Source organism: Balaenoptera musculus, chromosome 9 (genome assembly GCF_009873245.2).
Source record: "Balaenoptera musculus isolate JJ_BM4_2016_0621 chromosome 9, mBalMus1.pri.v3, whole genome shotgun sequence".
Classification (NCBI taxonomy): Eukaryota; Metazoa; Chordata; class Mammalia; order Artiodactyla; family Balaenopteridae; genus Balaenoptera; species Balaenoptera musculus.
In genome coordinates, this window is record NC_045793.1 from 7,161,393 (window position 1) to 7,188,522 (window position 27,130).

Sequence of the window (27,130 nt, forward strand, 5' to 3'; positions counted from 1 at the left end):
GGCCGGCGCCGCCTGCGGAGAGCCCAGGGGCCGGCCTGCGTGGGGCCGCGCGGCGGCGGCGGCGGCGGCGGCGGCGACTCCGGCCCGGGCCGGACAGCACAGGGCCATGGCCGAGGCGGCCCCGGCTCCGGTGAGGGCGGCCCGCGCGCGCACGGACGCGCGGACTCGGGGCCCTGGGGACGGCCTGCGCGTCCCGGGCTCGGCGGCCCGGCCTGGGGTCTCGGTAAGGGACGGAAACGCCGCGACGTGGGGGCGGGGGACCCGGAGGGCTCGCGCGCCCCTGCTCGGGAGGGGGGGCGCTACGCGACGGGAGCCGGCCGCCGTCCGGGCGCGGCTGCGGGGACGCCAGGGGCCTGGCACGCACGCGGGCCCGGAGGCGGGCGCCCGGGCGGCGCGCCTCGTTCCCTGCGGAGACGGCGCCGCGTCCGTCGGGGTTGCCGCCGCACGTTTTCCGCAGAGCTCGGCCCCGCCGAGCCTCCCGCGGCCGGAGCGCGGCGCTGACGCGGCTCTCCCCATTTCGCAGAGCGGAGACACTGAGGCACGGACACCTGGCGGCGACCGGCCCTGCCTGCCCCAAGGTCACGTAGCGAGTCATCCGTGGCTCGGCGCCCGCGTCCGCAGAAATGCCTGCCTCCGGGCCGCGGGCCTGGACGGGGAGGGGGCGGCCCTGGCGGCGGCGGCCTCCCCTGGGGTGGGGGCCGGGGCCGGCGCTCGGGCGACGCGGCCCGTCGAGGGGGAGGTGACGGCCGTGTGGGAGGCCGGGCAGCGCCCAGCCGAGCGTCCCCGGCGTGAGGAGCAGGTGACCCTCGGGCTCGGGCGCCTCGGCCTCCAGTCTGCGTCCGGGGGACCCGGTCGAATTCTGGGTGTTCGGACGGATGGGGTTTGGGGAGCAGGCTACTAAGGGTTTGGGGGCTGGTTTGCCTCTTCAGTGGACCATTTTTAAAAATCAGTCTCAAAGTCTCCCCGCAGACCTGCTCTTTGAGATGCAGGAGCCGTGTTGTGAGGAGGATTGCTGCATGGGGGGCAGTGCCCTGAGCCTCAGTTTCCTGTTGTGTGCAGGAAGGGGTCGGGATATAGAGCTTTCTAAAGAGCCTCTCAGGTCTTACAAAAAAATGATCATAATAATAAGAATGATAATGATAATATTAATAATAAAACTCTTGGGAAAATAAAATAAAATGATTTTTAAATGCTTAGATTTCCAGGACCCTTGAATGGTATATAATTCTGGGTGAACCACACTGGGTCATACAAGACAATGGCATGGCTTTCTTTATAAGTCAGGTATAATTATGTATTTTTCTGCAAATGAATGAATCCTGGAGACCCCATCCTCTTAGGATACATGGGGTAGGGAAGGTGGGTTAAATCCTGTGAAATGGAATTCTCCCCCTGCCCCCAAAAGTTTGCGAATGCAAGCTTATTAATCTCACATTTTATATTTACAGCTCCATTCCTCTCTTTGGCCATTTCTTTCTGCTCAGGGTAGTATCAAGCCACAGGTTTACTGGGACTGGTGAAATTACAGCAAGGGGCTTTTATTTGGGGGTGGTGGAGGGGATGTGCTCCTGTGGGCCCCCCATTGCTCTACAGTCCTCCAAATCCGGAAATGGACAGAGACAGTCTAATAATAGAGAGCAAAGAACTGGTATTTTCCTTTGCGCTCTGAGTAGACTAGTTAGTAAAGATGTCTTGCGCTAATGGCTTAATTTACTGTCCTGAAGCTTCTCTACATTGTTTCAGTTAAGCCCCTGTATTACTCAGGGGGACTAGCGTGGCCCCTGGGGATTTCCCCTTCCTCCTACTAGTTGTAGGCAGATACCCTAATCCCCCTGTGAGGACAGGGCCATACATGTGCCTATTGTGTTGCGTTATGTTCGTCACTTTCCCTGTGTCTGAGGCTCCTATCCCAGAGGGTCGTCCAGCCTTGCCCTCGCCTGTGCAGAGTTGAGAGGTGGCTTAGTTGTTGACGAGCCTTCAGTTTCAGGGCTCTGTGATTGCCTTGAGAGTGCTCGTAGGATTTTGTGTATGTGCCCATGTGTGTTTTTTGAGGGGGAGAATCCATAGTTTTCATTAGCTTTTCAAAGGGGTCCCTGACCCCAGCATTAGATGGAAATGTCTACGGGCAGGGCCTTCCCACAGGTCTTTGTTTAATCTCCAAGCCTCCGAATCTTAGAGGTAAAGAGGATTCAGAACACATACTGACCAGCTGTCTCATCTGACAGATGAGGCCTAGAGGCGACCTACAGTGTAGGCGGAAGCCCATGCTCTGGAGCCAGACTGCTGTGTGACCTTGGGCCAGTTACTTGGCCTCTCCAAGCCTCCACAACTTCCTGTGCTAAGTGTGGATAAGAATTCTAGTGGTCCCTGTTTATAGGGTTTTGTGAAGAGTAAATTAGCTAACCCTTTAAAACACAGTTCATGGCACATAACAAATGCCAGATAATTGTCAGGGCTGACTAATTAGCCCTCACATCTGGTTCCCTGCAAAGCTATTGGATCGTACTACCTCAAAAACCTTTTGCCTGAACAAGGTCTTAAATCTTCAATCCTTGTCTTAAAAGCGTGATGCTGTCTCAGATAAGCTACACATAAGTGAATGAATGAACAAGTGAAAGAAAGAAAGCAACAGAAGGTATAAATAGGTTTAGATGAGTCTTTGATAGATGACTCAAGGAACTTCATTATTAACTCTAATAATTTCGTTGTAACCCAGTCATTTATACCATTCATCCAGCAGACATCTGTTGGGCACATACTGTATTTCAGAGTGGACACCAGGAGTATGCTAATTTTCAAATGAAGAAAAGGGAAATTTCAGTTACTTTAAAGCTCACTTCTATATGGCACACAGTAATCGGCCATTCAGCAGATTCATTGAAGGAAGAGTATGAGGGAATGGACAAACATTGATATAGAAGAAATTCTATTCAGTTCCAATAAACATACTGACATTCTGGATAGATAGATACAGAGCTGGTCACTCGGAAGACCTTGGCTTCACCTCTGTGATGACACAAGCATTCCCTGAACATGGACATGGCGAGGTGGGGAATGGGGAGAGTGTGAATGATTGAAACCCCCTTCAAGTAATTGAAGGAATCGGTCTTTATCTTGGTTCTAGTCTCCACCAACCTTGACACAGCTCACAGAACTGGTTGACTTCAGCTTTGCCTCTAGTCCTTCCAGGCCTCCTTTCCTCCTCATTCCCCACCTCACGAACCATGGGGAGGACTCCGGATGGCCAAGGTCCACCTACCCGCCGGGGACCATCAGCCCCGGGAACCTTGGCTCCCTCAGGAGAGTCTGAATGGCCATGCCCACACCTGTCTCAGTGTCTGTCTTCTGCTCTGTGTGTAGCAGGAGCCAGCCTGAATGCACGGTAGCCCGTTCAGCCTCTCCAGCAGGGGCTGGGTCCACTGAACGTGCCTCAAAGGCAGACCTCTACCATATCAACCCTTTAAGTCAGCAAGGCAGCTTTTATCAAGGAGTCTGGGAAGCTTAAGGTACTTGTGTGTCATCGCTGTTGGACAAAATGAGGGAAAGAATATGGGCACCACGACTGCCTGATAATACAGGTAGAAGCGGTGGGGCTGGATGTCAAGTTCACCTTCGGGCTAAGTGCCTTGACAGAACCGGCCCCAGCTTGCTGGCAGTCTTAGGCTAGCCTGGCATTGACAAAATTCTGCTCTATTGGTTTTCAAAGTTTTATTCTATTTAACCCTCAATGCTCGAAGAACTCAGTGAGGCAGCAGGTGTGTCAGGTATTATGACCCTTATTTGATGGATGAGGACCCTGAGAACAGAGACGTTGAATAAGTGGGCCAGGGCAACCCGGGCAGCATTGGTGTAGACGGGACTGAAAGCCAAGTGTTCTGATTCAAGGCCAGTATCCTTTCTCCTCTCCCACACCACTACTCATGAGATGACACCTGTGCGGTGTATGTTGTGAAAAAGGAGATGGCTCTATGGAAGCAGAAGGTGGCATAACCATCTTTTATTTGTTGTTAATAGCAGTTGTCATTGATGTGTAGATCAACGCTAGGGTCTCAAGAAGAGATTCATGTCCATGGAACATATCTTATTGCTACGAAGCCTGAAGCCCTTTTAATGTAGGTGCTTATTTTGGGGATTTATTTGCCAGCTGGACACTCTGGCCTTCAATCCTGTCCTTTCTTTTTGGAACACAGGTCCAGCAGCTGGACATGGAGACCCAACGCTCCTCACCTCTGTCATTCCCCAACATTGTGCAAGAGGAAACCCCGCATCAGACCCCTGCCGGACTCCCTCGAGAGACTCTGTTCCAATCCCACGTTCTTCCCCCCAAAGAAATTCCTTCCTTGTCTCCCGCCATTCCCCGGCAAGGCTCCCTACCCCAGACTCCCAGCGCTCCCAAGCACGAGACTTCTGGCCGAATGCCGCATGTGCTCCAGAAGGGACCCTCACTCCTGTATCATGCCGCTTCCGAGCAAGAGACTCAGATCCAGGGCCCCCTGACTTCCCAAGAAGAGGCCCCGTATCCACCCCCAGCTGCTGCTGAACCAGAGATCTCACTTCTCTCCCACTCCACCCATCATCAAGAAGCCCCACTCCACTCCCCCGAAGTTCCCGAGAGAGACCCCTTGACCCTTTCCCCCACAGTTCCCGAGACTGACATGGACCCCCTGCTCCAGAACCCGGTTTCCCAAAAGGACACCCCCTTCCAGATCTCTTCTGCGGCCCAGAAGGACACACCACTCCCAACGGCGGAGATCACCCGCTTGGCCGTGTGGGCTGCCGTCCAAGCGGTGGAGAGGAAACTGGAGGCCCAAGCCATGCGGCTCCTGACCCTGGAGGGCAGGACCGGGACAAATGAGAAAAAGATAGCCGACTGCGAGAAGACGGCCGTGGAGTTTGCAAACCACCTGGAGAGCAAATGGGTTGTGCTGGGGACCCTGCTGCAGGAGTACGGGCTGCTGCAGAGGCGGCTGGAGAACATGGAGAACCTGCTGAAGAACAGAAACTTCTGGATCCTGCGGCTGCCCCCGGGCAGCAATGGAGAAGTTCCCAAGGTAACTTTATCCCAACCGGGGCTTCGCAAGGAGTGACCAGGACTGGAGTGTGTTTTAGGAATTTAATATCAAAGAAAGGGAAAGCCACGGTTAAGAAGGAAAACAGTATGACGATACCTAGTCACCAACTTCACATCGCTGAGAACAGGACACAGCAAAACCCAATGATTTCTCCTGTTGATAAAAGCATAGACTATAGACCAGAGAGATGACCTAGTGATGGGGGCTGTCAGTGTAGAAGGCGTTCAGTCTGTGATGTCTGAGGATAAAAGGCAAATTGAAGGCCAAGTGGTCGAGCTGTGGACAAGTGTGAACCTGTGTGGTTCCCCGTGGAGGTGGAGGGAGGACTTGGTGAGATGTTACAGGGCGGTGTCCTGCTCAACATTTTTATCAGTAAACTCATAAATCACGTTAACGCCAGTAAAAATATGATTTCCAGAGGTATCCTAAAAAACCAGAGGATGGTTAGATTTTAATATTATTTCCCAGAGGAAAGCACTTAAACGTGAACTGGTTTTCTTTCTGTTCTTTTATGCTACTGCCCCTTTTCACAGCCTCATGGAGGGAAAACGCGTGGACCGTGTTGCCTAGGCCAGCACTTTGCAGATCGTATTGTGTGCACGAATCACCTGGGGATCTTACTAAATGCTGAATCTGAATTAGTGGGCCTCGAGTGGGGCCTGAGAGTCTGCATTTCTAGCAAGTTCCCCAGTGGTGCCATTGCTGCTGGTCTGCAGACCACACTTTACAGCAGCAAGGACTGTCCTGTTAAAGAGGACAAGGACCAGACATCACGGAGCCCTGACTCTCTCGGGCCAGGACAGTGACTGAAGCCTCCTGATTTCTAGAGAGGTCCTTGGTGAAAACCCACAGCTGGGCCTCTGGGCCTTTCCCACCCCAGTCCTGAGCGTTTTGAGCCAGGCCCAGGGGGCCAGAGCCGTTGGCAGCCTTGGGATCTGGCAGCTGAGGGCCCGTGATGCCTTCCAGTTGGTCCGAGCTGAGCTTGTTGTGTGGTTTCAGGTCCCTGTGACGTTTGACGACGTGGCCGTCCATTTCTCGGAGCAGGAGTGGGGGAACCTGTCCGAGTGGCAGAAGGAGCTGTACAAGAACGTGATGCGGGGCAACTACGAGTCTCTGGTTTCCATGGGTAAGGAGACGGCTTCGCTGCCCGTGGCTTCCCGCCTGCTGGCTGGGGGTTCGTTAGGAGCCCCGGGAGCTCTGAACTCCCAGAAACAATTTTTTTTCGAGAGCACAGCAAATGAGAGCAGACACCCGTATACCCACATACCTCAGCGCAGCACAGATCAGCACAGCTCGTAAACAGAGACTCCGCTCCACCCGCGGGGGCCAGGGACAGACTCAGACGTCAGCAGTCTCTCACCTTTGTATTATTTTCCCCATGGCCCCTCTATACGTATATATACACACATACATATATATGTCTCTTGAAATTAGTTTGTCCAGCCAACTATCATTAAGCAGAGTGTGAGGTGCTTTATGAGAATGACATTTAATCCTCACACCTTGCCCATGTGGGAGCTAGGACAGGTGTCAGCCCTCCTGATAGACCGCCCAGGTGGCTGAACGCTATCGTCGATTGAGAGCTTACGTCCCCCAGGTTCTCGTCCCGCTCGCGCAGAGACGAGATATGACCCGGGGAGTAAACGGTCGTCCTAGGTCCCTACCAGGAAGTTGCGACTTCACTGGGATCTCTCATACCCCACAGTCGGTGGATTCTTGTTGTTTTCGTTAATGAGCGTATTTGAGGATGAAGACCTGGGAAAATAGGCTTTAGTTGTATATGTTTCCTTTTCTCTGATATGGGGAACTCTTTGGGCACACAAAAAATTAGAAAAACATTAAATACGCTGTTGTATAGAAAATCCGATCCTTGCTGGAATTGTTAATTTTATACATCTATACCTCTCCATGGGGTAACTTTTTTTTTTTCTGTTCTTTTTAAAGTATATACATAATTGTGAAAATGCGACAATTCAGATTTGTATAATAAAGAGCAGTCCCCACCCCCAGCCAGCACCGCTCCCCAGAGGTAACGCTCCCCGGAGGTAACACTCCCCGGAGGTAACCACCGCGAACCCTTGGGCCGACATTGTTTCTCATCATTTTGCTGCACTCGTGCACATGCGCTTTGTGGTTTGCACAAATGGGATCCTTCACTTACTTTACCTAACAGTAGTCAGAGACAGCTTTCCGTGTCAGCGCAGAGCCCTGCTCGAAAGACAGTGCAGCGTTCCCGACGAACCGTCGGGCTGTTGGTATAGAACTATTGTTGAGCAGCAGCCTGAGTCCCTCTTCCCACTGCCACAGAGGGTTGCAATCGGCATCTCTGCATTTGCGCTCTTCCGCGAGGATTTCAGTGGGATGGATTCCAGGAGGTGGGTTTGCCGAGGAAAGAGGGTGCTCGTTTACAATGTCACGGGCGCTTCCACGGGCCCTACCCAGGGCTGTGTATGTTCACGTAACAGAGTGTGACAGCGCCACCTCCACACCCTGGCCGGAACTGGGGTTCTCCTATTGTAAAGATTTGTCTTTTCTGATGGGTGAAAAATGACGCTGCATTATCGTAACATGTATCTCTTTGATGATTAGGGAGCTTGTGCGTCTTTTAATATGTTTATTGGCCATTTGCATATTTTCTACGAATTACCCATTCATATTTTTGGTTTTTTATTTTACCAGCTGTAGAGGCTCTATATATAGTTACAGACATTAATCCTTTGTGTTATGTTTTACACGTGTGTGTGTGATACTATTTCCTCCAAGTTTCTTTATCTTTTAAATTTATTTCCAAAGAACTTTAAACTTTTTGTAATGTAAGAAAAAACCTATCAGTGTTTTGTTTCATGGTTTCCATATTTTATCAAGATCAGTTTTTTAATTTATAAATTTTCAAATATCTTCTGCCTTTGTCATGAAAACCTGAGCTGGCATTGGCCACCTGTGAGCCACAGGTGACCAGTTTCCGTCAGTGGGCAAGTGGTGCCCCACTGCTGGTGCTGCTGGGAGGACCCGGGATGCAGTTAACACACACACACACACTCACACACGCAGTTAACACACACACGCGCACGCGTGCGCACACACTCTGTGTGACCTGAGGAGAAGGGCTGGAAACTTGGCCCTTCCTTTTGCAGCATTGCCGGCCTTGGGTAGGGCAGCTGCTCCCGATGTCACACTCACACAGGTGACACCTTTGTAGCATCCAGTGCAAACTCACCCCATAGGATATCTTCTTTTCTTCCTCCTGCGCAGACTATGCAATTTCCAAACCAGACCTCATGTCACAGATGGAACGCGGGGAGAGGCCGGTCATGCAGGAGCCGGAAGACTCTGAGGAGGGCGAGGCGCCTGCAGACCCCAGTGCTGGTGAGTGACTGCCGGTGACCGAGGCCTTCCAGCGCTCAGGGGGCCCGGCGTGGGGTCTTACAACCCACACTAGACGCTGGCGGGCTGTGTTAGCAGGCTGAGTGCCTCAGGGAAGCCTGCAGGTGCTGGGACCCGCCTGGGGCCTCCTTGATCGCCAGTGGCCCTAGTGGCTGAGCTGGGAATGCCGTTGCGTTCATTGTCTCGGGGAGCTTTTGACATGACCGAGCGTCACCTCTCTCTTTGCGGGAAACAGAACCGAAACTGACAGAGAGGCGTTCCCTTGTCAGGATGCTGGTGCTGGTGAGCCTCGAGCTCCCAGAGGAGGGCCACGTCTCTGGTCCTGTGGCTGGTGAGTGAAAGGACAGGGACAGATATGGGCTTCATCTGAAGCATCCTCCAGTGTGTGGGGCGGGGTCCAGACGAGGCGGCGAGGCGGCAGAGAAGCGCAGGCAGGCCTGGCCGTGGGCTCAGGTGCAGACGCCGGCGTCAGGCTGCCTGCACTTGAACCCCGGCTTCTCTGCGTCCTCACCCTGTGGTTTTTGTGACTCGGACTTTTGGAGGCCCGCTTTCTCATCCGTGAAACAGGACTGGTACTGATAGCCAGGGCCTGGCGTGCTGACCGGCAGGTTCCAGTGGCCCAGGACACGCCAGCTGCTGCGTCCGTCCGCGTGGGGAGCCGTCCCTCCCACAGCGGCCGCTCAGCAGCTCTCACACTTGCACGGCAATGCTCTCGGGGTGTGGCTCGTTCCGGAGCCCCTGCTGTGGAACTGCCCTTGGACTTGCATCACTTCCCTTGAAGGTCTTCCGTGGGAGCAGATCCTTGTCCTTTGTAGCCAGATGTCGTGGGTGATCCTGTCTTTTGAAAAAGGAGGATAATCTAGCAGGAGAACTCACTGGGGCCAACAGCCAGGTCTTGTATGAAGTAATGTCATCGACTCTGGCACCAGGAGGAGGTCCAGAATCACGTGCAGTCATGTCGGCCCCAGGGAGTAGGAGCAGAGGTAACTTCCAGAAGAGGCAGGACCCTGAGGAAACATAAGTGCTGGCGTGTTTCAGAGAAACCCTAAACCAGCATTACTTTCTAGAGATTTGTCTGGAGATTTAAATGGAGGGAAGAGGCAGATCCTGAATTCATTCTGGCAGACAAAATAGGTGGATTTAAAAGTAGGATGAGGTGAGAGTGGGTGTCGGAGACAGGGTGTGGCACGGGGCAGAGTGATCTTTTGTTTGGAGGAAAACAGGTCTGTATGTGAAAGGTTTGAGTGGCCGCATCCAAAAACAGGTGTCAGTGGGAACGGAGAGATTCAAAGGAGAAGAAATTAGAAAGAGGGCTTGGGAGGCAAAGAATGAGAAAGGGGAGAGGTGGTTTGTGGTAAAAATCCTAGAACCCATCCGCTGTCCCCGTGGGGTTTCGTGGTCCGGGTACTGCTTTTGTAGCATCCTCTTAGAAGGGCTGGGATGGGAACATGGGCCCCTTCCTCTGTCTGCTGTTCACACCCTCATCACAGGTGGGCCTCCCACAAAGTGGGGCCAGAATTGAGAGCAAATAACTCCAGCCCCCTCGGCCCCAGGCGGGGTTGGTTCTGGCACAAGCGCGTCTAAGGCTGGAGCTTCTGTGGGCAGCGGCGGCCTCACAGAGGCTGCCTTGTGTGGCTGGAATGTGCCATTTGTTCCACTAACCGTCTCAGCCACTAGGAGCCTGACCGGAGGGAGGGCAGGCGAGGAATGGGAACCACTGCCCTGTGGGCCAGCTGTAAACTCGCACTTCTGTGTGCCTGCAAGGCCCTGGCCTCGGGGTAGCAGGCTTGTCCTGTGAGTCTGCAGTTATCAGAGCCAGTGGTCACCTGTCGTTCGTGTGTCCTCCCCCCAGAAGAGTGGCCACAAGGCCAGCCCTGGGCCAGACCCAAAGGGTGATACCAATTGAGAATTTTCCTGGTTCCAAGTACACCAAACATGGCAATTTTGTGAACTGGCTGAGTAAATGCATTCAATAAACTAGTATTTATGGTTGGGATCCCTAAGGGCAAGGAGACCTGAAGGTGACTCAGATAGCGACCCTGCTCTCAAAATCCTCCAAGCCGGGGCTCCCATTCATGGCTCTTTAAGGGCGAATAGGAGGCCTGGGGAAGCCAGGGACCATTGTCACCTAACAAATTAGCAGAATAAAACAAACAAGCCAGAAGCCATGGCTGAAATCCAAGTTCTCATACACTGTACATAGTTTCAGGCTTTTTAAAAAGCAATTTGATATTTTCTGGTCTTCAAATATGTTTTAAATATTTAAAATGTTCATTTACTTAACCTAATAATTTCCTTTCTGAGAGTCTATAGCCTAGAAAAGAATCCAAAAATATGGATTAAGATGTACAAATATTATATTACATTATGATAGATGGTTATACAGCCACTAAAATCACACATGAAGAGTTTTTACACCATATTTTCCCTTGTATGTTTATTATTAAGTTCATCTAATATTTTTTGTACCAGTTACTATGTCAAGAGACTGACGTTAACAAACTAAACACCCCATATATGTAAAAATACAGCCAGCCCCTGTGACAGTGCTGTGGAGACAGGCCTCCAGGGCTCTGGGACACACAGCAGCAAAGGCCTTACTGAGACCAGGCGCCCAGCAAAGGCCTCGGAGGAGGTGGGATTTTTAGTGGAAGCACAAGGGGGCGTTCCCGTTACTCGGGGGAGAACTCCTCAGAGGGAGGGAGGACTGGAAGCGAGGAGGCTCTCTTTGTAGCCCAGGTGGGAGGCCTGGCATAGCCCAGGGAGCACAGTGGGTATTTGCGAGGTGTATTTTGGCGTCGGTGGCTGGCGGATGTCGAATATGAGGAGACGGGGTCCTGAGGATGAGTCCAGGTTGTGACGCAAGTGAGAGGGTAGGTGGGGGACAACAAGAGGTTCCAACCCAGAGGAACGCGTTAGGTGTGAGGTCCGAGGACACGTCAAGGAAGTGGTATTGAGAAAGCAGCTGAGTAGAGGAGCCTGGAGCTCACAGAAGAGCCCTGAGCTAGAGACAGACGTGTGGGCCTCGGTAGCGTGGACGGGATCAGCTTTCCCAGCCTGGACGGGAGAAGAGAAAGAGCACAGCCTGTGCCCTTGGCCTGGGGCCCTGACTGTTAGGGTAGATTTGGAGAGTTGGAATATATGGGTCTGGGTGGAGCCCAGGTGTTAGTTTTGTTTGTTTGTTTTTAAGCTTCCAAGATGATTCTCATGTGCAGCCAGGGTTGAAAGCCACTGCTGTAGGATTTGGAAAAAGGAGGAGGAACCAGAAGAATCAAAGGGAACAGGAGTGGCCAGAAAGGTAGCAAGAAATTAGGGTAGTGCATTGTCAGGTATTTCAAGAGAAGAGTGTTTCCGGAAGGAGGGAGCGTGGTTAACAGCGTTGAACTCTGCAGCGTGGTTTAGTTAGGCAGAGACTGCGCGGTGTCCATTGGATTTGCAGATTGGCAGCATCAGAGTGACCTTAGCAAGAAAGAGAAACGTTGGTGGCATGGTTGAGGTGGAAGCCTGTGAGTGGGCTGAGGAGTGGACGGGAGGTGAGGAAGTGGAGATTGTTCCAGTGTAGCTGTGGGTGGGGAGGAGAAACGCTGGCGGGCTGGGCAGCGTGGGGACTCTTGTTTGCTTAAGATGGGGATTGCCAAAGCCTGTTTGACATGTTGACAGGAATGAGCCAGTCGATATGGGAGGTTAATGGTATAGAGGTGGATAATGTAGGGACTTCCCTGGCGGTCCAGCAGTTAGGACTCCGCGCTCTCACTGCCGAGGGCCCAGGTTCGATCCCTGGTCGGGGAACTAAGATCCCTCAAGCCACGCGACATAGCCAAAAAAAAAAAGAAGTGGATAATGTAAATGCAATAGGAAGTCAACGATGTTAACAAAACTAGGGAAAAAATGGGATGGAAACATACCCAAGTCATATTTCTCTATGTTTTTTTAGAATTTCCTGAAGTGAGTGTATATTACTTCTTATTCAGCAAAAATAAGTTTTTTTAAAAACAACGCATGAAGAAAGACTCCAAGTTAAAGGTGACAGATTGACCATGTGTTTACTCCCACCTCCCCAAGACCTTCTAAAACGAGAGCGAAGGGACTTTTTTTAAAGGGAACGGACAAGGAGACAACGGCAGCTAAGTTTTGGAAGGCTGAGAACAGATGGCTGGGTGATCGCTGATTGAGAAAGCAGAATCCAAAATTGGTATTGGGGAAGAAACCCAGTTTGCACTCCACCCCCAGCCCTGCTCAAGACTCGGGAACTAGCAGTACCAGAGATTCCAGGTGTCTTTGGAAATGGGGGTAAAGGTGAGGCTAAAAACAGAGCATTGGTCAAACATCTTAAGAGGCCTTTAAACACTGCCATTTCCCTCCATTGCCTCACCCGACCCTGGTAGGTGACCAAGGCTTATTCTCTGGAGATGGTGAACAACAGGGTTTCTGGATGTGGACACCAGGCACAATTGGGGTGGGTGCCATGTTGAAAACAAGGGAATGAGTGAAGCTTGACAGAGATGTTGAGATCTGTAGCCTTCTTCCCTAACCTGAATCCCAAAATGATGCTTACATCCAAGATTAAACCCTCAGGGCAGGATATTGGAAGAGTCTTATCTAGAGATGCTTGGGGCCAGCCCAAGAGATTTCCCAGGGAAATGATCTAGCTAAACAATCCTGCTGGGAAACCAAGCCCTACCTGAATGCACCAAACTTTCAATTCTCTTTTGAATATTCAACTTTTAATATAAATGGACAACCAAGAACCACAAGACATTTGGGAAGAGCCTCTAATATACAGAGACAAAGGGGAAAAAAAGAAAAAATAAATTTCAAGGAAACAGAGACCATACGGGGGGGGGGAAGGGGGGAAGTATGTTTAAATACTTATATATAGTTATACATTTAAAATATGCATTTTTTCATATTCCTTAGATAAAAGAAGTGAATGTATCCATGACAAAAGTATAATGCTTATCTAAAAAAAAAAATAGAAAGGAACTCTTAGAAATTAAAAATATAATAATGCAAATTAAAAACTCAGTAGCAGTGTTAGAAAATAAAGTTGAATACACAGCCCAGAAAATAGAGCAAAAAGACAAAAAAGAAAATAGGGAGAGAATAAGAAAAGTAAAGGATGGAAGTCTAATGTCCAGATAATAGAAATATCAGGGTAAAAAATAGCAAAAACAGGGAGAAGGGAATTAGAGATGAAAGACTTCAGGAAAAATTCCCAGCGCTTAAAGACAGCTTTCCAGATTGAAGAGCCCACCAACTGTCCAGAACAGAGGATGAAAATTGACCCAGCCTTAAATATTTCAGCAAGAAATTTCAGAGCAACTGAGGACCCAGGAGATCTGACAGACTTCTGGGAGAAAGACCAGGTTCATACAAAGGAACAAGAATTAGAATGGCATTGGACTTTTCAACAGTATTGGAAGCTACAAGACAGTAGAACAATTCCTTTAAAATTCTTTAAATTTTAAAATTGGAAAATATTTTCCAACATTCTAGAATGTGATATCTAGCCAGACTAATCTAATTAAATAGGAGAGTGAAATCGAGACACTGAGATGTTCAAGGTCTGCCATGCGTGCTTTCTCAAGCTGGGGCAGGTACTTTGCCAAATGAGGAAGTAAACCAAGAGGTGTAAGGAGCTCCAGCACAAGAGAGGGGAAGGAATCCCTGGGGTGCTGCCGAAGGGGATCCCCAAAAGACAGCTGTGGATCTGGAGGTACCAGTCCACACTGGAGCATACCAGAGGTTCCAGAAAGTTTTTCTTCAAGTAGGTAAAACTGAGGAATCCCCATTATGTTTGTTTGGATGTTCTGAGAGGAGGGTTATAGAGCAGGATGGGGGGAGACATTGGAGCTGACTTAGTGGTAATTAATAGTAAGCTAAGCAAAAGAAAAGAAAACTAGCTCCAGGGGAAGCAAAAAGGTTTACAGGCATAGAAGAGTACTTATAGTATGCTACATGGTTCAATTTTAAATAGCATTTACATAATCCAGTAATGTAAACACCCAACATTAATTCAACCAGAATTACAGGCTGGGAAAAATCAGGGATTTGGAAGAGATGTGGATGGTTGGGGAAGAGATGGTCCTCACCTCCAGCTCTTGGAAGTCAGTAGATGATGCTTAAAATTGAAAACTCAAGGAGTAGCAATGCCATTATGTTACGTAGAGTTATGAATATAAGTGACAAAAGAATCAGCTAGAAGAATTGAAAGTGATTGCCTCTGGGGAGCAGGTTGGGGGGTGGAGGGGAGCTTCTTAATGAGGTTTGAAGAACCCTTCATCCCTCTGGCCTATGTGTACGTATAACTTTTTTTTTTAAATTTTTTAAATTAATTAATTTATTTATTTTTGGCTGTGTTGGGTCTTCGTTTCTGTGCTAGGGCTTTCTCTAGTTGCGGCAAGCAGGGGCCACGCTTCATCGCGGTGCGCGGGCCTCTCACTATCGCAGCCTCTCTTGTTGTGGACCACAGGCTCCAGACGCACAGGCTCAGTAGTTGTGGGTCACGGGCCTAGTTGCTCCGCGGCATGTGGGATCTTCCCAGACCAGGGCTCGAACCCGTGTACCCTGCATTGGCAGGCAGATTCTCAACCACTAAAGAAGATTGTAAAAATTAATATACCAAGGTTTAAAAACCCTAACAGAAAGTGTAGCCATGACAAGGTTGGAAAGCCCGTGGCAGCCATCATTTCTTTGCTTTGAGCTGGTGGAGAAAGTTAACGTGGCCACGCTGGTTTTCACTTTCCAATGAAACTCTGAAGTTGCATCAATGTAATTCAAAAAGAAAAAATGCAGAGAAAGAAAAGTCCCATATAATTCTCTCTCAAGAATCAACAGCTCAGGGCTTCCCTGGCAGTCCAGTAGTTCGGACTCCACGCTTTCACTGTCCAGGGCCCGGTTCAATCCCTGGTCGGGGAACTAAGATCCCACAGGCTGCACGGTGCAGCCAAAATAAAAAAAGAGAGAGAGAAGAGTCAACAGCTTATTCCTTCCAATTGATGTGCATATAGTCACACACACGGCCTTAATTATATAATACTTTCTCATTGTTAAAAAAATTTCTTCAAACAATATAGAAGTACATTGTTTAGCAACTTGCTTTTTCCAAAAATATATCTTTGACATCTTTACATGTCAAAACTTGCAAGTCTCTGTTTTTTAAATAGCAGACGTAATATTCTGTGTATTGATTTCATACTTTAAATAAACTCCCATTGATATACATTTAGAGTCTTTACAAGTTTCAGTGCTTCATTAAAGATCCTTTATAAGTAAATCTTCATGCACTCGTCTGAAACTTATTTAGAAGTAGACTTTCTGGGTCAAAGGATATACCCATTTAAAAATTTAATAGATATTAGCAAATGCCCTTCAAAACAATTGTGCCACTTTACACACCCTCATCTATGCATGAGAAAACCTGTTTCCCCACACCCATGCCAATAGGTGGTATTATCTTTTTATTATTTGCCGGAGTGATGGGTAGAAAAGACAATATTTTGATGTTTTCATGCAACCTCTGTAAGAGTGATGTTGAGCATATTTTCACGTATTTATTGGTCTCCAGTATGTCTTATTTATGAATTATCCTTTGCCCATTTTTTTTTGGATTATTCATCTTTTTATTATTGATTTATAAAAGCTTTTTAAATATTAAGGATATTAGCTGTAGTCTGTCTTACGTATGCAAATATGTTTCCAAATTTATGGTTTACCTTTGTGTGTATCTGTGATATAGCTGTTTAAAATTCTTGTGTCCAAATTTATTAAGTTTAAGTTTCTATGTATTCAGATTTACCAGAAATTTTCTTTATGGTGGGTGGGCTTCATACCAAGTGTAGAAATACTTACTCGGCCTCTTTTATTCAGTAAACATTATGATCACAGGCCTTGGACCTACGAGCTTTCCAAAAATCTATAAAAATATTTGAAAGCTGAAATAAGATATTTTTTGCTCCAGAAAACAAAAAGAAAATTACAAAATGTAGATAATTAAATGTTCAACTGTGTCTCCCAATATAACATTATACCAGCTTCATTAATTATTAAATTTAGTGTCCACAAACATTTAATACGTTTGAAAACAATTTGTAGCAGAGATTTTTCCCATCTCAGAAGAGTTCTTATGAAGAAATGTGATTACAGAGACTAACAACCAATCACAAATTAAATGTTTATAACCAAACAGTGTCAAGGCAAAGCTACAAAAATTTTTTTCCAAAAAATTTACACCAAAAGATTATAGTTGGTATGTGTTGTGCACATTTAATATGTTTGGTGTGACTGACCAGCTTCCAGAAACTAAAGGAAGGAAGGAAGGAGGGAGGGGAAAAAGCTGTGCTTTTTTCTAATACTAGTATGATTTCATTATTTATGTCTAAAGTTTTGATTCATCCATAATTTATTTTGAGGTGAGATATGTGAAGATGGTTTTTTTGTTTTTTTCCTTGTAGTCAGGAAGCCAGTTGTCTCCACTTCATTTAGCTAAACCTTTTCCCACTGGTTTGAAATGCTACCTTTGGTCATAAACTATATTCCCACAATGTATGTGTCTTTGATTAATTTTTTTTTTAAGGAATTCCTGTTATTTTTATTTATTTTTATTTATTTATTTATTTATTTTTGGCTGTGTTGGTTCTTCGTTTCTGTGCGAGGGCTTTCTCTAGTTACGGCAAGCGGGGGCCCCTCTTCATCACGGTGCGCGGGCCTCTCACTATCGCGGCCTCTCTTGTTGCGGAGCACAGGCTCCAGACGCGCAGGCTCAGTAGTTGTGGCGCACGGGCCCAGTTGCTCCGCAGCATGTGGGATCTTCCCAGACCGGGGCTCGAACCCGTGTCCCCTGCATCGGCAGGCAGATTCTCAACCACTGTGCCACCAGGGAAGCCCCTGATTAATTTTTTTTTAAATTAATTTTGTAAGTGAAATAGGGAGCATTTTCTTTTTTCTTTCTTTAAATTTTATTTATTTATTTTATTTATGGCTTTGTTGGGTCTTCGTTTCTGTGCGAGGGCTTTCTCTAGCTGCGGCAAGCGGGGGCCACTCTTCATCACGGTGCGCGGGCCTCTCACCATCGCGGCCTCTCTTGTTGCGGAGCACAGGCTCCAGATGCGCAGGCTCAGCTGTTGTGGCTCACGGGCCCAGTTGCTCCGCGGCATGTGGGGTCTTCCCAGACCAGGGCTCGAACCCGCATCCCCTGCACTGGCAGGCAGATTCTCAACCGCTGCGCCACCAGGGAAGCCCCCTGATTAATTTTTTTAATGGGAGAACAGATTACTGCTTATGAATGCAGTCTGGTTGTCAGAACTCTTTCAGAAGTTGTTTGGGGCAGAGAGACCTTTTTGGTGGGAAACACTGGTTTCCCTGCTGTCTGACAAGTGGGGGAGGGGTACGAAAATGTGTAACTGATGCACATTTCAAGGGAAAAAGAATTAGATGCCATAGAGAGGGGCAGACGAGTGCTTGGGGGTCAGAGGAGAGCACACTCACGATGGGCTAAGAGCGGCCTGGGACGTCTGGTGGAGTGGGGGTCTTGAAGGAGAGGTAAGGATGGGAAGGCAGTGGTCTTCGGGCTGCAGTACCCATGCCCCCGGGGTACAAGAGTCTTTCCAAGAAGGCACAACACAGAGGGCTTTGCGGGTTCAGCTTCCAAGTCTTTGTCCATCTGTTCTCCTTCATAAACGCATCAGTGAGGGCACTCGACACCTGCGGCCCCTGTAGCGCTGGTCCTCATCTCCCATGTCTCCTACCAGTGAGAGAAAAAGAGGAGGCGCCTCCTGCCCATCCTGCCTTATTATGGAGTGTTTCTCTGATGTATAAAAAGCCCTCTGGCTCACGAAGCAAAGAGACAAGCCAGAATGTTGGGGGACAGAACCAGAAGTACATCGGTGGCTCTGGGGCCTGGATGGCGAATTCTTTTGGAAGTTAGATCATTTGGAATATTTAGCTTTTGACAAAATTGAAAGAGAACCTAATTAAGTTGTCAGCTAATAGGTCATTAGAAACAATTTTTGATGATATGTTAACCATGTGCTTTTGCAGTATTTATAATTCAGAAGTTCAAAGAATGGAGTGATGATTCCATAACAAAGCTCCCGCCAGCCCAGCTACAGATCTATGTAAATGAGCTCTCCCAATGGTTATATTTATAAAAATGAAAAATAGGAGCAGATTTTATTCTGAACACTGTCTCATTCAAGCAATAAGAATATTCATTCTCAGATAAATGAACTAATTGGGGAAAAAGTCCCCATCCATCCTTGTAAGAGGTACATTTCCTACAGGTTTCCTATCTTGAATAATTATTTTTCATTCCACAATAATAATAACTAAGGATGACTTAAGCCAGGCAGACAAGTAACACTTAGAACCCTGTGGTTATTAGAAATGAAAGCAAAATTAATCTTTCCATTTACATAACACATTTCTGTGCAGTAAATGAGGTGATCAGGAAGGCACCTAAGCATAAAAATATGTTCTATTAGGCTAAAATTCTGTGGGTAAAGTGGGAATGGAAATAGAAGTCCGTGGTGAAAATGGATGATATTAAAATTTCAAGTATCAAAGAAGAACTTGTTTGTGTATTTTTTAAGTGAATAATGGTGGGTTTTAAATTGCTAGGGTTCTTAGATTCCATTGGCAACATTAAATGGCAATGGAAGAGTTTATTTTAAAATATCAATATTTACAGTACTCCAGAAATTACATCTTTAGCAGTGATTGAAGCATTTTGTATATTTATTCAAAAAGGTGCAAACGGGTACATGGTTTTAAAAAATTATCTTAGGGAGGAGGCAAGCAAAATATCTTCAGGAGTTTTGAAGTCAGGGAAGGTATCTTTCCGATGCTGGAGTCATAGTTGCGGATGTAGTGCAGAGCCCAGAAGAGAGGAGGCCAGAGGAGGGGCACGGGAGGAAGGGGATGCAGGGGGATGACGTCGAGCTGGAGCAGGAGGAAGCCCAGGATGTGAGTGTGGATGACTTTATCTTTTCTGTAAGACAGAGAATAGGATGAAGACGTCTTTGGAGAGTCAAGTTGGAGGGAAGGTAGGCACGGTCTGCGTGGAAGGCTGTGGGGAGTGCAACCTGGGACATTAGGGCTGCTTTCTATGCGGTCCACTCCCCAGCTGTTGGGAATCGATTACTTGGCTGATCAGAGAGGAATTAAAGGATTGCCAAGCATCCAAAAGAACCCAGCTTTAGGTCACGTGGCATCAGTTGCTAGCGTGACTGGGCGGTCTGCTTTCTGGGCACTGGTTCACTTTAGTATGGGCGGGACGAGTGGATACGGTGAAGGACAGTGAGAAGCTTCGTTCACTGGGTTCCTGGTGCCTTTTCTTTTTTCCACAGCACATAATCACCTTCTAACATACCATATAATTTATTAATTATGTTTATTGCCTTATGTGAGATGTAGGAGAGCGGGGAGCTATGTTTTGTTCACTGATGTGTCCCACCATTAGAACATGCGTGGCACATAGGTGGTGCTCAATAAATAGCTATTGAATAAACATTCAAAGGATGAATGAATATGTTCATGCATTATATGTTTATAATTTCCTTAATTGACAATTGATTTTCAACCTTTAAGGGACTTCATGCTAGCACAGCTCTGCCCATATGCAAGAAAATAAAGTTGAACCCCTACCTCACACTATGCACAAGATAAAAAGAAATTTCAGGTGGAATAAAGAGCTAAATGTAAAAAATAAAACAATAAAAACCTGGGAATAAAATCTAGGAGATAAGATGAACCATCTAGGACCAGAGGAGACCCTCTTAACTAAGACAGAAAATCCAGGAGCCGTAAGAAAGAGAGACATATTTGACAAGATGAAAACTTTAGGAAAGTTATATGATAAAAGTCAAAGACAAATGAAAGATTTGGGGGAAATATTTGAAATGCCAGTAAGAGAAAATGGGTTATCTTTAATACAGGGATCAAAGGACTCTGACCAATTGACAGAACACGGTTCACATAGAATCAACTCTAAAAGGCCAATAAATAAAAGAAATGATATTCAGATTACCCTCGTCAGGGAAGTAGAATTAAAGTATCAGTAAGTTGTCACTTTATACCCATCAGACTGAGGAAGATTAAAAAGAGCAGTGGTGTCTGTTGCTGGCAGGCACGTGGGGAAAAGGGCTGGTAGAAATGTGAATAGTCACAGCCTGTGGAAAAGCAGTCTGATGACATCTATCAGACTCTAAAATATTTTTAATTTTTGACCCTGCAGTCCCACTCCTGGGACTCTCATAAAAATAAAAGCACTATTTTATGGTTAGAGATATAAACACATGTTTATGGCAGTGTTGTTCACCATGGCAAAAGCCTGGCAGCAGAAAGTGAATGTTGTCAATAAGGAAATGGTGGAACACGTTGCTGTATTATCCTCACCGTGGAATATACGCAGCTTTGAAAAGGAACGCGTTAGCCTACAGAAATCGGTGTGAAGGGATTTCTACAAGATATTTGGGTGAGAAAAGGAACATAGAGGATTATGTATAAGGCAATTTTATTTTTTTTAAACCAGTAATGGCCAGAAAGAAAAACATAAATGTAAACGTGCTGTGATAAATCACTACATAAGCATAGAGAAAAGTGTGAGGGCAGTTATGGGAATTACCTGGGAAGGTCGTACCTGTCGAGTGGGCAGTGAGGAGAAGGGGAGGCAAATTAAAAGGGGGAAAAATACTGCACTAAAGAACAAAAATGTGCACTAGAATCCTGTTTATTGAAAGTGATGCCTATGTGTGTAACGACATTTGAAATTAACTTACAGATGTACAGGCAGATTAAAAAAAAAATGTCAGGGCCATGTGTGTAATGAGATGCTGTTTAACGAAAAACTAACCCCGCAGCCCCTCTTGTGCCTGTAAACGGGGGCCAGGAAGGGGCTGGGGGCCTCTGGTCTGTAGGACACCTGGTGGGGAAGTGTCGAAAAGGTGTGCGGGGAGACCAGACGATTAGCCTTTTCTTTATTCAGCTTGGTTGAGGGGGAGAAAGAGAAACTGTTGCCTTTGGCTGACCTAACCTGGGAAAGGGAATTAGGATCTCTTTCTAAAAGAAACCCTTATTTTAAAATTACAGGGGGTCATGGAGACAAACTTGCGTCTATTTTAACTTGACTCCAGTTCATATTCAAGGCTACACAGTGTCCATGCCTACTTACTGCCAACTCAGGATATTTCTTCAGGGTCTCTAAAGTAAGAATTTTGGAAATACAAATTCTAGGGCCACAAAACCCTGGGCAGGTGGAATGAACATGTTCTGGATTCTTTTGTCCTCCCCCCACCCCACCCCCGCCCTCTCAGCTCACGACGGGATCGTGATTAAGATCGAGGTGCAGACCAACGACGAGGGCTCCGAGAGTCTGGAGACGCCGGAGCCCCTGATGGGCCAGGTGGAGGAGCATGGCTTCCAGGACTCAGAGCTGGGGGACCCGTGCGGCGAGCAGCCGGACCTGGACATGCAGGAGCCGGAAAACCCGCTGGAGGCGTCCACGGAGAGCTCAGGCGAGTTCAGTGAGCTCAAGCAGATGCTGGCGCAGCAGAGAAACTGCGCGGGTGAGTAGGGGGCTGGGGCCTGTGGGGAAGCCGCGGTCTCCTTTAGAGGGGTGCTGTGCCACTGAGGGCTCAACAGGTGTGACGGAACCAAGCACGGCCTTAGCTACAGCTTCCCTGCCTCGGGATTTAAAAGCATCCGTCTCCCGGCAAGGAAGGAGGGTGTTCACAGCCAAAGGCCGGGTCAGGTGAGGACATCAGGGGCTGGCGGAGATCATCTCTCCGGCCCCCTCCCTCTACAGGCAGAGAAGGTCCCACACTAGTGGCAATGCTAGAACTTCCATCTCCCGACGCGTCCTTGGTCATTCCCTTGTCACACTGGAAGCCTCAACTGGCTTGAAGATTTCCACCCTTGAAGAGCACATCTTTGTAAATGGCCGAGGCTGCTTTTTCAGGTAGAATCTAGGCATCATTTTTGTTTAATCACAAAACCTCAGGGTCACCATTCTGCACATTCTTGCTCCCTGTGAGGACAAGGAAACAGTGAGGAAGTGGGCTTGCAGCAGCACGGCCAGGACATCTTTTGTGGTCAATTTTGTGATGCTAAGCCGTCCTTGCAGGCCTGAGAAAAGCCCTGTCTGATCATCGTGGTGTATTTTTTTAAATACACTACTAGACTTAGCCGCTATTTTATTCAGGAATTTTACAACTATATTCATAAATGAAGTGAACCTGAACTTTTCTGGAATCATCATTAAGATTATACTAGACTTATCAAAGGAACTGGGAAGCTTTTGCTCTTTTTTCTGTATCCTAAAAATAATGTGTAAGATAGGAATTCTGTGTGCTCCTTGAAAATTTGGTAGAACCCACTTGGGTTTTGGTTTTTGTCTGTATGTTTTGTTTATGTGCAAAAGAGTCAATTGACAAGATGAAAACTTTAGGAAAGTTATATCAATTATCATATTTGTATCATATGACCATGTGATATCAAAGTTATATCAATAATCATATCAATATATTATTTATACTTAGAAATGTATCCACATCCATTTTATTTAGGTTTTTTTAAAGTATTATTTTGATGATTTAAAAAATTTTTTTTCATTTTATTTTATTCCCTTGCAGTTTGCCTTTTTGCACATAAAATATGGACATTCTTCTTGGTCAAAAGATGGGTATCTAACTCCTTATATTTAAATAATTGCATGATACTCGAGAAATCTTCTTAATATACCATGTTGTCTTTCATTAGAGAATAGTGAAAGACACAAGGCAAATTGTGAGAATTCGTTGAATGGGAGCTTCATAAGAGCAATTCCAGATTGCCCTTTGAACACTCCCATTAATTCTGTTAGTACCATTTAGTAATATTGTAAGCTTTTTGTGGGATTTCAAGACCTGACTTTTAGGGCCAACTGTTTCATTCTTATTTCATTAAGAAAAAACAACTTGGAAACTCAAGGAGAGTTTAAATCTTCCAAGGCCCATATTTCCCCCTCTGCCTTTCATAAACAACCCTGTTTTCAGGATAAACACCAGGGCAATGAGTTACCAACCTCTGAAGCTGCTTCCTCCTTCCTGATCTTTTAAGCATCGTGTTCCAGGGATGTTCTGGGTCACTTCCTGCTGAGAGTCCTGACAGGACCGAGGCAGCATTGTCTTACGACGGGAGGCCTGAGCTGGGACTTGGCACACCTGTGTTCTCATTTTAACACTGCCACTTACTGGGTGCAGAGGAGTAGCTGGAAGTGCTGTGGCCTAGTGGTCACTGACAAACTTGAAGACCTTGGCCAGGTCACGAACACTGCCAGCTTCAGTTTCCTTATCAGTTGAGGGGACAGACTAGCTGGTCCTTAAATTGCAAGCTCTGAAAAGGTCTGACTTTATTTATTTGAAGACATTACTTGATAGTGCCAAGCTTGGATGCCCCAAGTCTGTGAAATGGGGATAATTCTTGCTTGACGTCTCCCATAAGATATTGTGAACATGAGAGAGCATAGGTGTGAGGTGCTTTGAAAAAGTTCTCATTTGTTTGCTTTTGAGAATTCTGCAAATGCAGACTATTACAGTATTGCATCTTCCATCTCACAGGTGGACTCAAAAGTGAATGACTTTCTCATGTCACACAAAGTCAGCAACTAAAAATAGAGCTCCCCAATTAAGTGTTTAGGGAGGGCCAGGTAAGTTCAAGGCACCTGAGAAAATTCAAATAGGTGCTGGAGGCCTCTCCTTTTCTCTCGGACTTACATTCTCCAGGGACCCTGTAGAACAGCCAACATCTTAGGTCCTAAAGGGCCAGGCTAGAGGGCGGAGGGCCGGCGGCGGAGGACATCCACCATTTGGGGTGTTCGTGGAACACTCACCGCGTGTGGGGCATTGCACACCCGAGCTTGTGGCAAAGGCAGAGGAAACCCCCCACCCCAGCTTCAGGGTCAGGGCTGGTAGAGTCTGTGCAGGTGAGTCATGCACCTGTGCAGGTGAGGTGCCCCATCAGGAGGCGGGGTTCTTAAGTCTCGGGGAGGCGCCCCCGCACGTGCTAGCGGCTCGAGGGTCTTGAAGGATGCAGGTCGGGATGGTCAAGCAAGGTTGTCAGGAGGAGACAGGATTGGAGTGGGGTGTTACGTAATGGGCACGATTTGGAGACACGGAGGAGGGTCAGTAAAGGCACCCGAGGAGAACTCTCCAGGTGAGTCCAGGAAAGGAGACCAGCGAGGCCGAGCAGAGTTCGGGGAGACGAGACCGCAGAGGGGGGACGAGGCTGGGAACTTGATGAGTCAAGACCCTTTAGACTCTGGCGGTAGAAACCCAATCCTCAAGTGGCTTAAGTAAGAAAGGGGTGTTTATCGGCTGGGAGAGTTGGTAGGTCCTCGAGCATGCCAACCTCAGGCGCCCTGGACCCGCTGCCTCTCTGGAGGGTTCTGCGTCTAGGTTCCTTCTTTCCTGCCGGTCCCTGCCCGCCAGCGGCGTCGGGCGATGGGCACACGCAGCGCCCGCGTCCCACCACGAGGATGCCGTCGTCCCTGCTTCCTCCGCATAAAATTCCAAGGCAGGTCTCCGACTGGCCCATTTTAGGCCTGGGCTCCTTCCTGAGCCAAGCTCCGCGGCCGGCCTGGCTTCCCTGGGCCGCGGGAGCGGGAAGCTGCATTTTCCCGAAGGAAGGCCTTGGGGCGGACGATGCCCACGCAGTGCCGTGGGCGAGGGCGAAGCGGGGCTTGCCTCCTCCGGGGTAGGGGCGTCAGGCAACACCTAACGGCGTCTTGTCTCTCTCTCTCTCCCCTGTCCCGCGTCCCGCGTCCCCGGAGCAGAGGGGATCGTGATCAAGACGGAGGAGCAGGAGGAGGAGGAGGAAGAGGAGGAGGAGGACGAGCTGCCGCAGCACTTGCAGTCCCTCGGTCAGCTGTCCGGGAGGTACGAGGCCGCCATGTACCCGACCCCCCTGCCCGGGGAGCTGTCCCCCGAGGGCGAGGAGAGCCCCCCGCCGCTGCAGCTGGGGAACCCGGCGGTGAAGAGGCTGGCGCCCCCGTCGCACGGCGAGCGGCACCCGGGCGAGAACCGGGGCGCGGCCAGCCAGCAGCAGCGGAACCGCCGCGGCGAGCGGCCCTTCACGTGCATGGAGTGCGGCAAGAGCTTCCGGCTGAAGATCAACCTCATCATCCACCAGCGCAACCACATCAAGGAGGGGCCGTACGAGTGCGCCGAGTGCGAGGTCAGCTTCCGGCACAAGCAGCAGCTCACGCTGCACCAGCGCATCCACCGCGTCCGCGGCGGCTACGCCTCGCCCGAGCGCGGGCCCGGCTTCGCCCCCAAGCACGCGCTCAAGCCGCGCCCCAAGTCGCCCAGCTCGGGCAGCGGCGGCGGCGGCCCCAAGCCCTACAAGTGTCCCGAGTGCGACAGCAGCTTCAGCCACAAGTCCAGCCTCACCAAGCACCAGATCACGCACACGGGCGAGCGGCCCTACACGTGCCCCGAGTGCAAGAAGAGCTTCCGCCTGCACATCAGCCTGGTCATCCACCAGCGCGTGCACGCGGGCAAGCACGAGGTCTCCTTCATCTGCAGCCTGTGCGGCAAGAGCTTCAGCCGCCCGTCGCACCTGCTGCGCCACCAGCGGACTCACACGGGCGAGCGGCCCTTCAAGTGCCCCGAGTGCGAGAAGAGCTTCAGCGAGAAGTCCAAGCTCACCAACCACTGCCGCGTGCACTCGCGCGAGCGGCCGCACGCCTGCCCCGAGTGCGGCAAGAGCTTCATCCGCAAGCACCACCTGCTGGAGCACCGGCGCATCCACACGGGCGAGCGGCCCTACCACTGCGCCGAGTGCGGCAAGCGCTTCACGCAGAAGCACCACCTGCTGGAGCACCAGCGCGCGCACACCGGCGAGCGGCCCTACCCCTGCACGCACTGCGCCAAGTGCTTCCGCTACAAGCAGTCGCTCAAGTACCACCTGCGGACCCACACGGGCGAGTGAGCGCGGGCCGCCCCGTCGCCCGGCCCGAGCCCGGCGGGCGGGGACGGGGCGCCTCCGAGCCCCTTTGCTGTGAGCCCCCCTCTCCCTTCGCCCCTCCTCCCAAGGACGCGGGGTAGTGAGACCAGGTCGCTGGCTGCCGCGTTTCCCCGGGGCCCCAGGGGGGGAGCGCGGACCTGGGGAACCCCTTCGGGCTGTTAATTTCCTTGACAATAAAATGGATGAAACCAATCAGCACGGGGGGCGTGATTTGGCCGCCGGCCACTCGGAGGGGCGGGGCGGGGCCACTTAGTAGGGGATAGAACTTTATAATTACGTTTTGGATACTGTGGTTCTATTTGATAATAATAGAGTAATTTTTAAAAGACGAGCGTTTCCTGTTTGCCGTTTTTGTTTGGTTTTGAAGGGGGGGGTTTGAGAAGGTGGCCGAGGGGCGTGTGCCTAGTGTCAGTGGACAGGTTCTGTTCAGTCTTTTTCTGTGCTCATCCCCCGGGTTGGGTGGTGAAGGGGGCGCAGATCCCGCCGTTATAAAGCCGGAAAGGAGAGGCAGGCCTGAGCAGCCTGACATGTGAATGAGCCTGCGGGAGGGTGGAGCTCCCGGCGCAGACCGTCCCTGCGCTCTGGTGTCGGGAGGACAGCGGGGTTCAGGAGGGAGGAGGGAGAGTGACAGGTTTGGAAGGTGCTGGAAAGACCGGCAGCAGAAGGTGGGCACC

At 49.1% G+C, this 27,130-nt stretch overlaps 1 protein-coding gene across 1 annotated transcript; it reads left to right on the forward strand.

Annotated features, from left to right (window-relative positions):
* ZNF777 (zinc finger protein 777) lies at window positions 1–26,648 on the forward strand. Its single transcript, XM_036863820.1, has 6 exons — window positions 1–223; window positions 4,191–5,051; window positions 6,072–6,198; window positions 8,325–8,438; window positions 21,767–22,018; window positions 25,264–26,648. The coding sequence occupies exons 1-6, from the start codon at window positions 107–109 to the stop codon at window positions 26,418–26,420; spliced, it is 2,628 nt and encodes an 875-aa protein (XP_036719715.1). The 5' UTR covers window positions 1–106; the 3' UTR covers window positions 26,421–26,648.
* The last annotated feature ends 482 nt before the right edge of the window (window positions 26,649–27,130 follow it).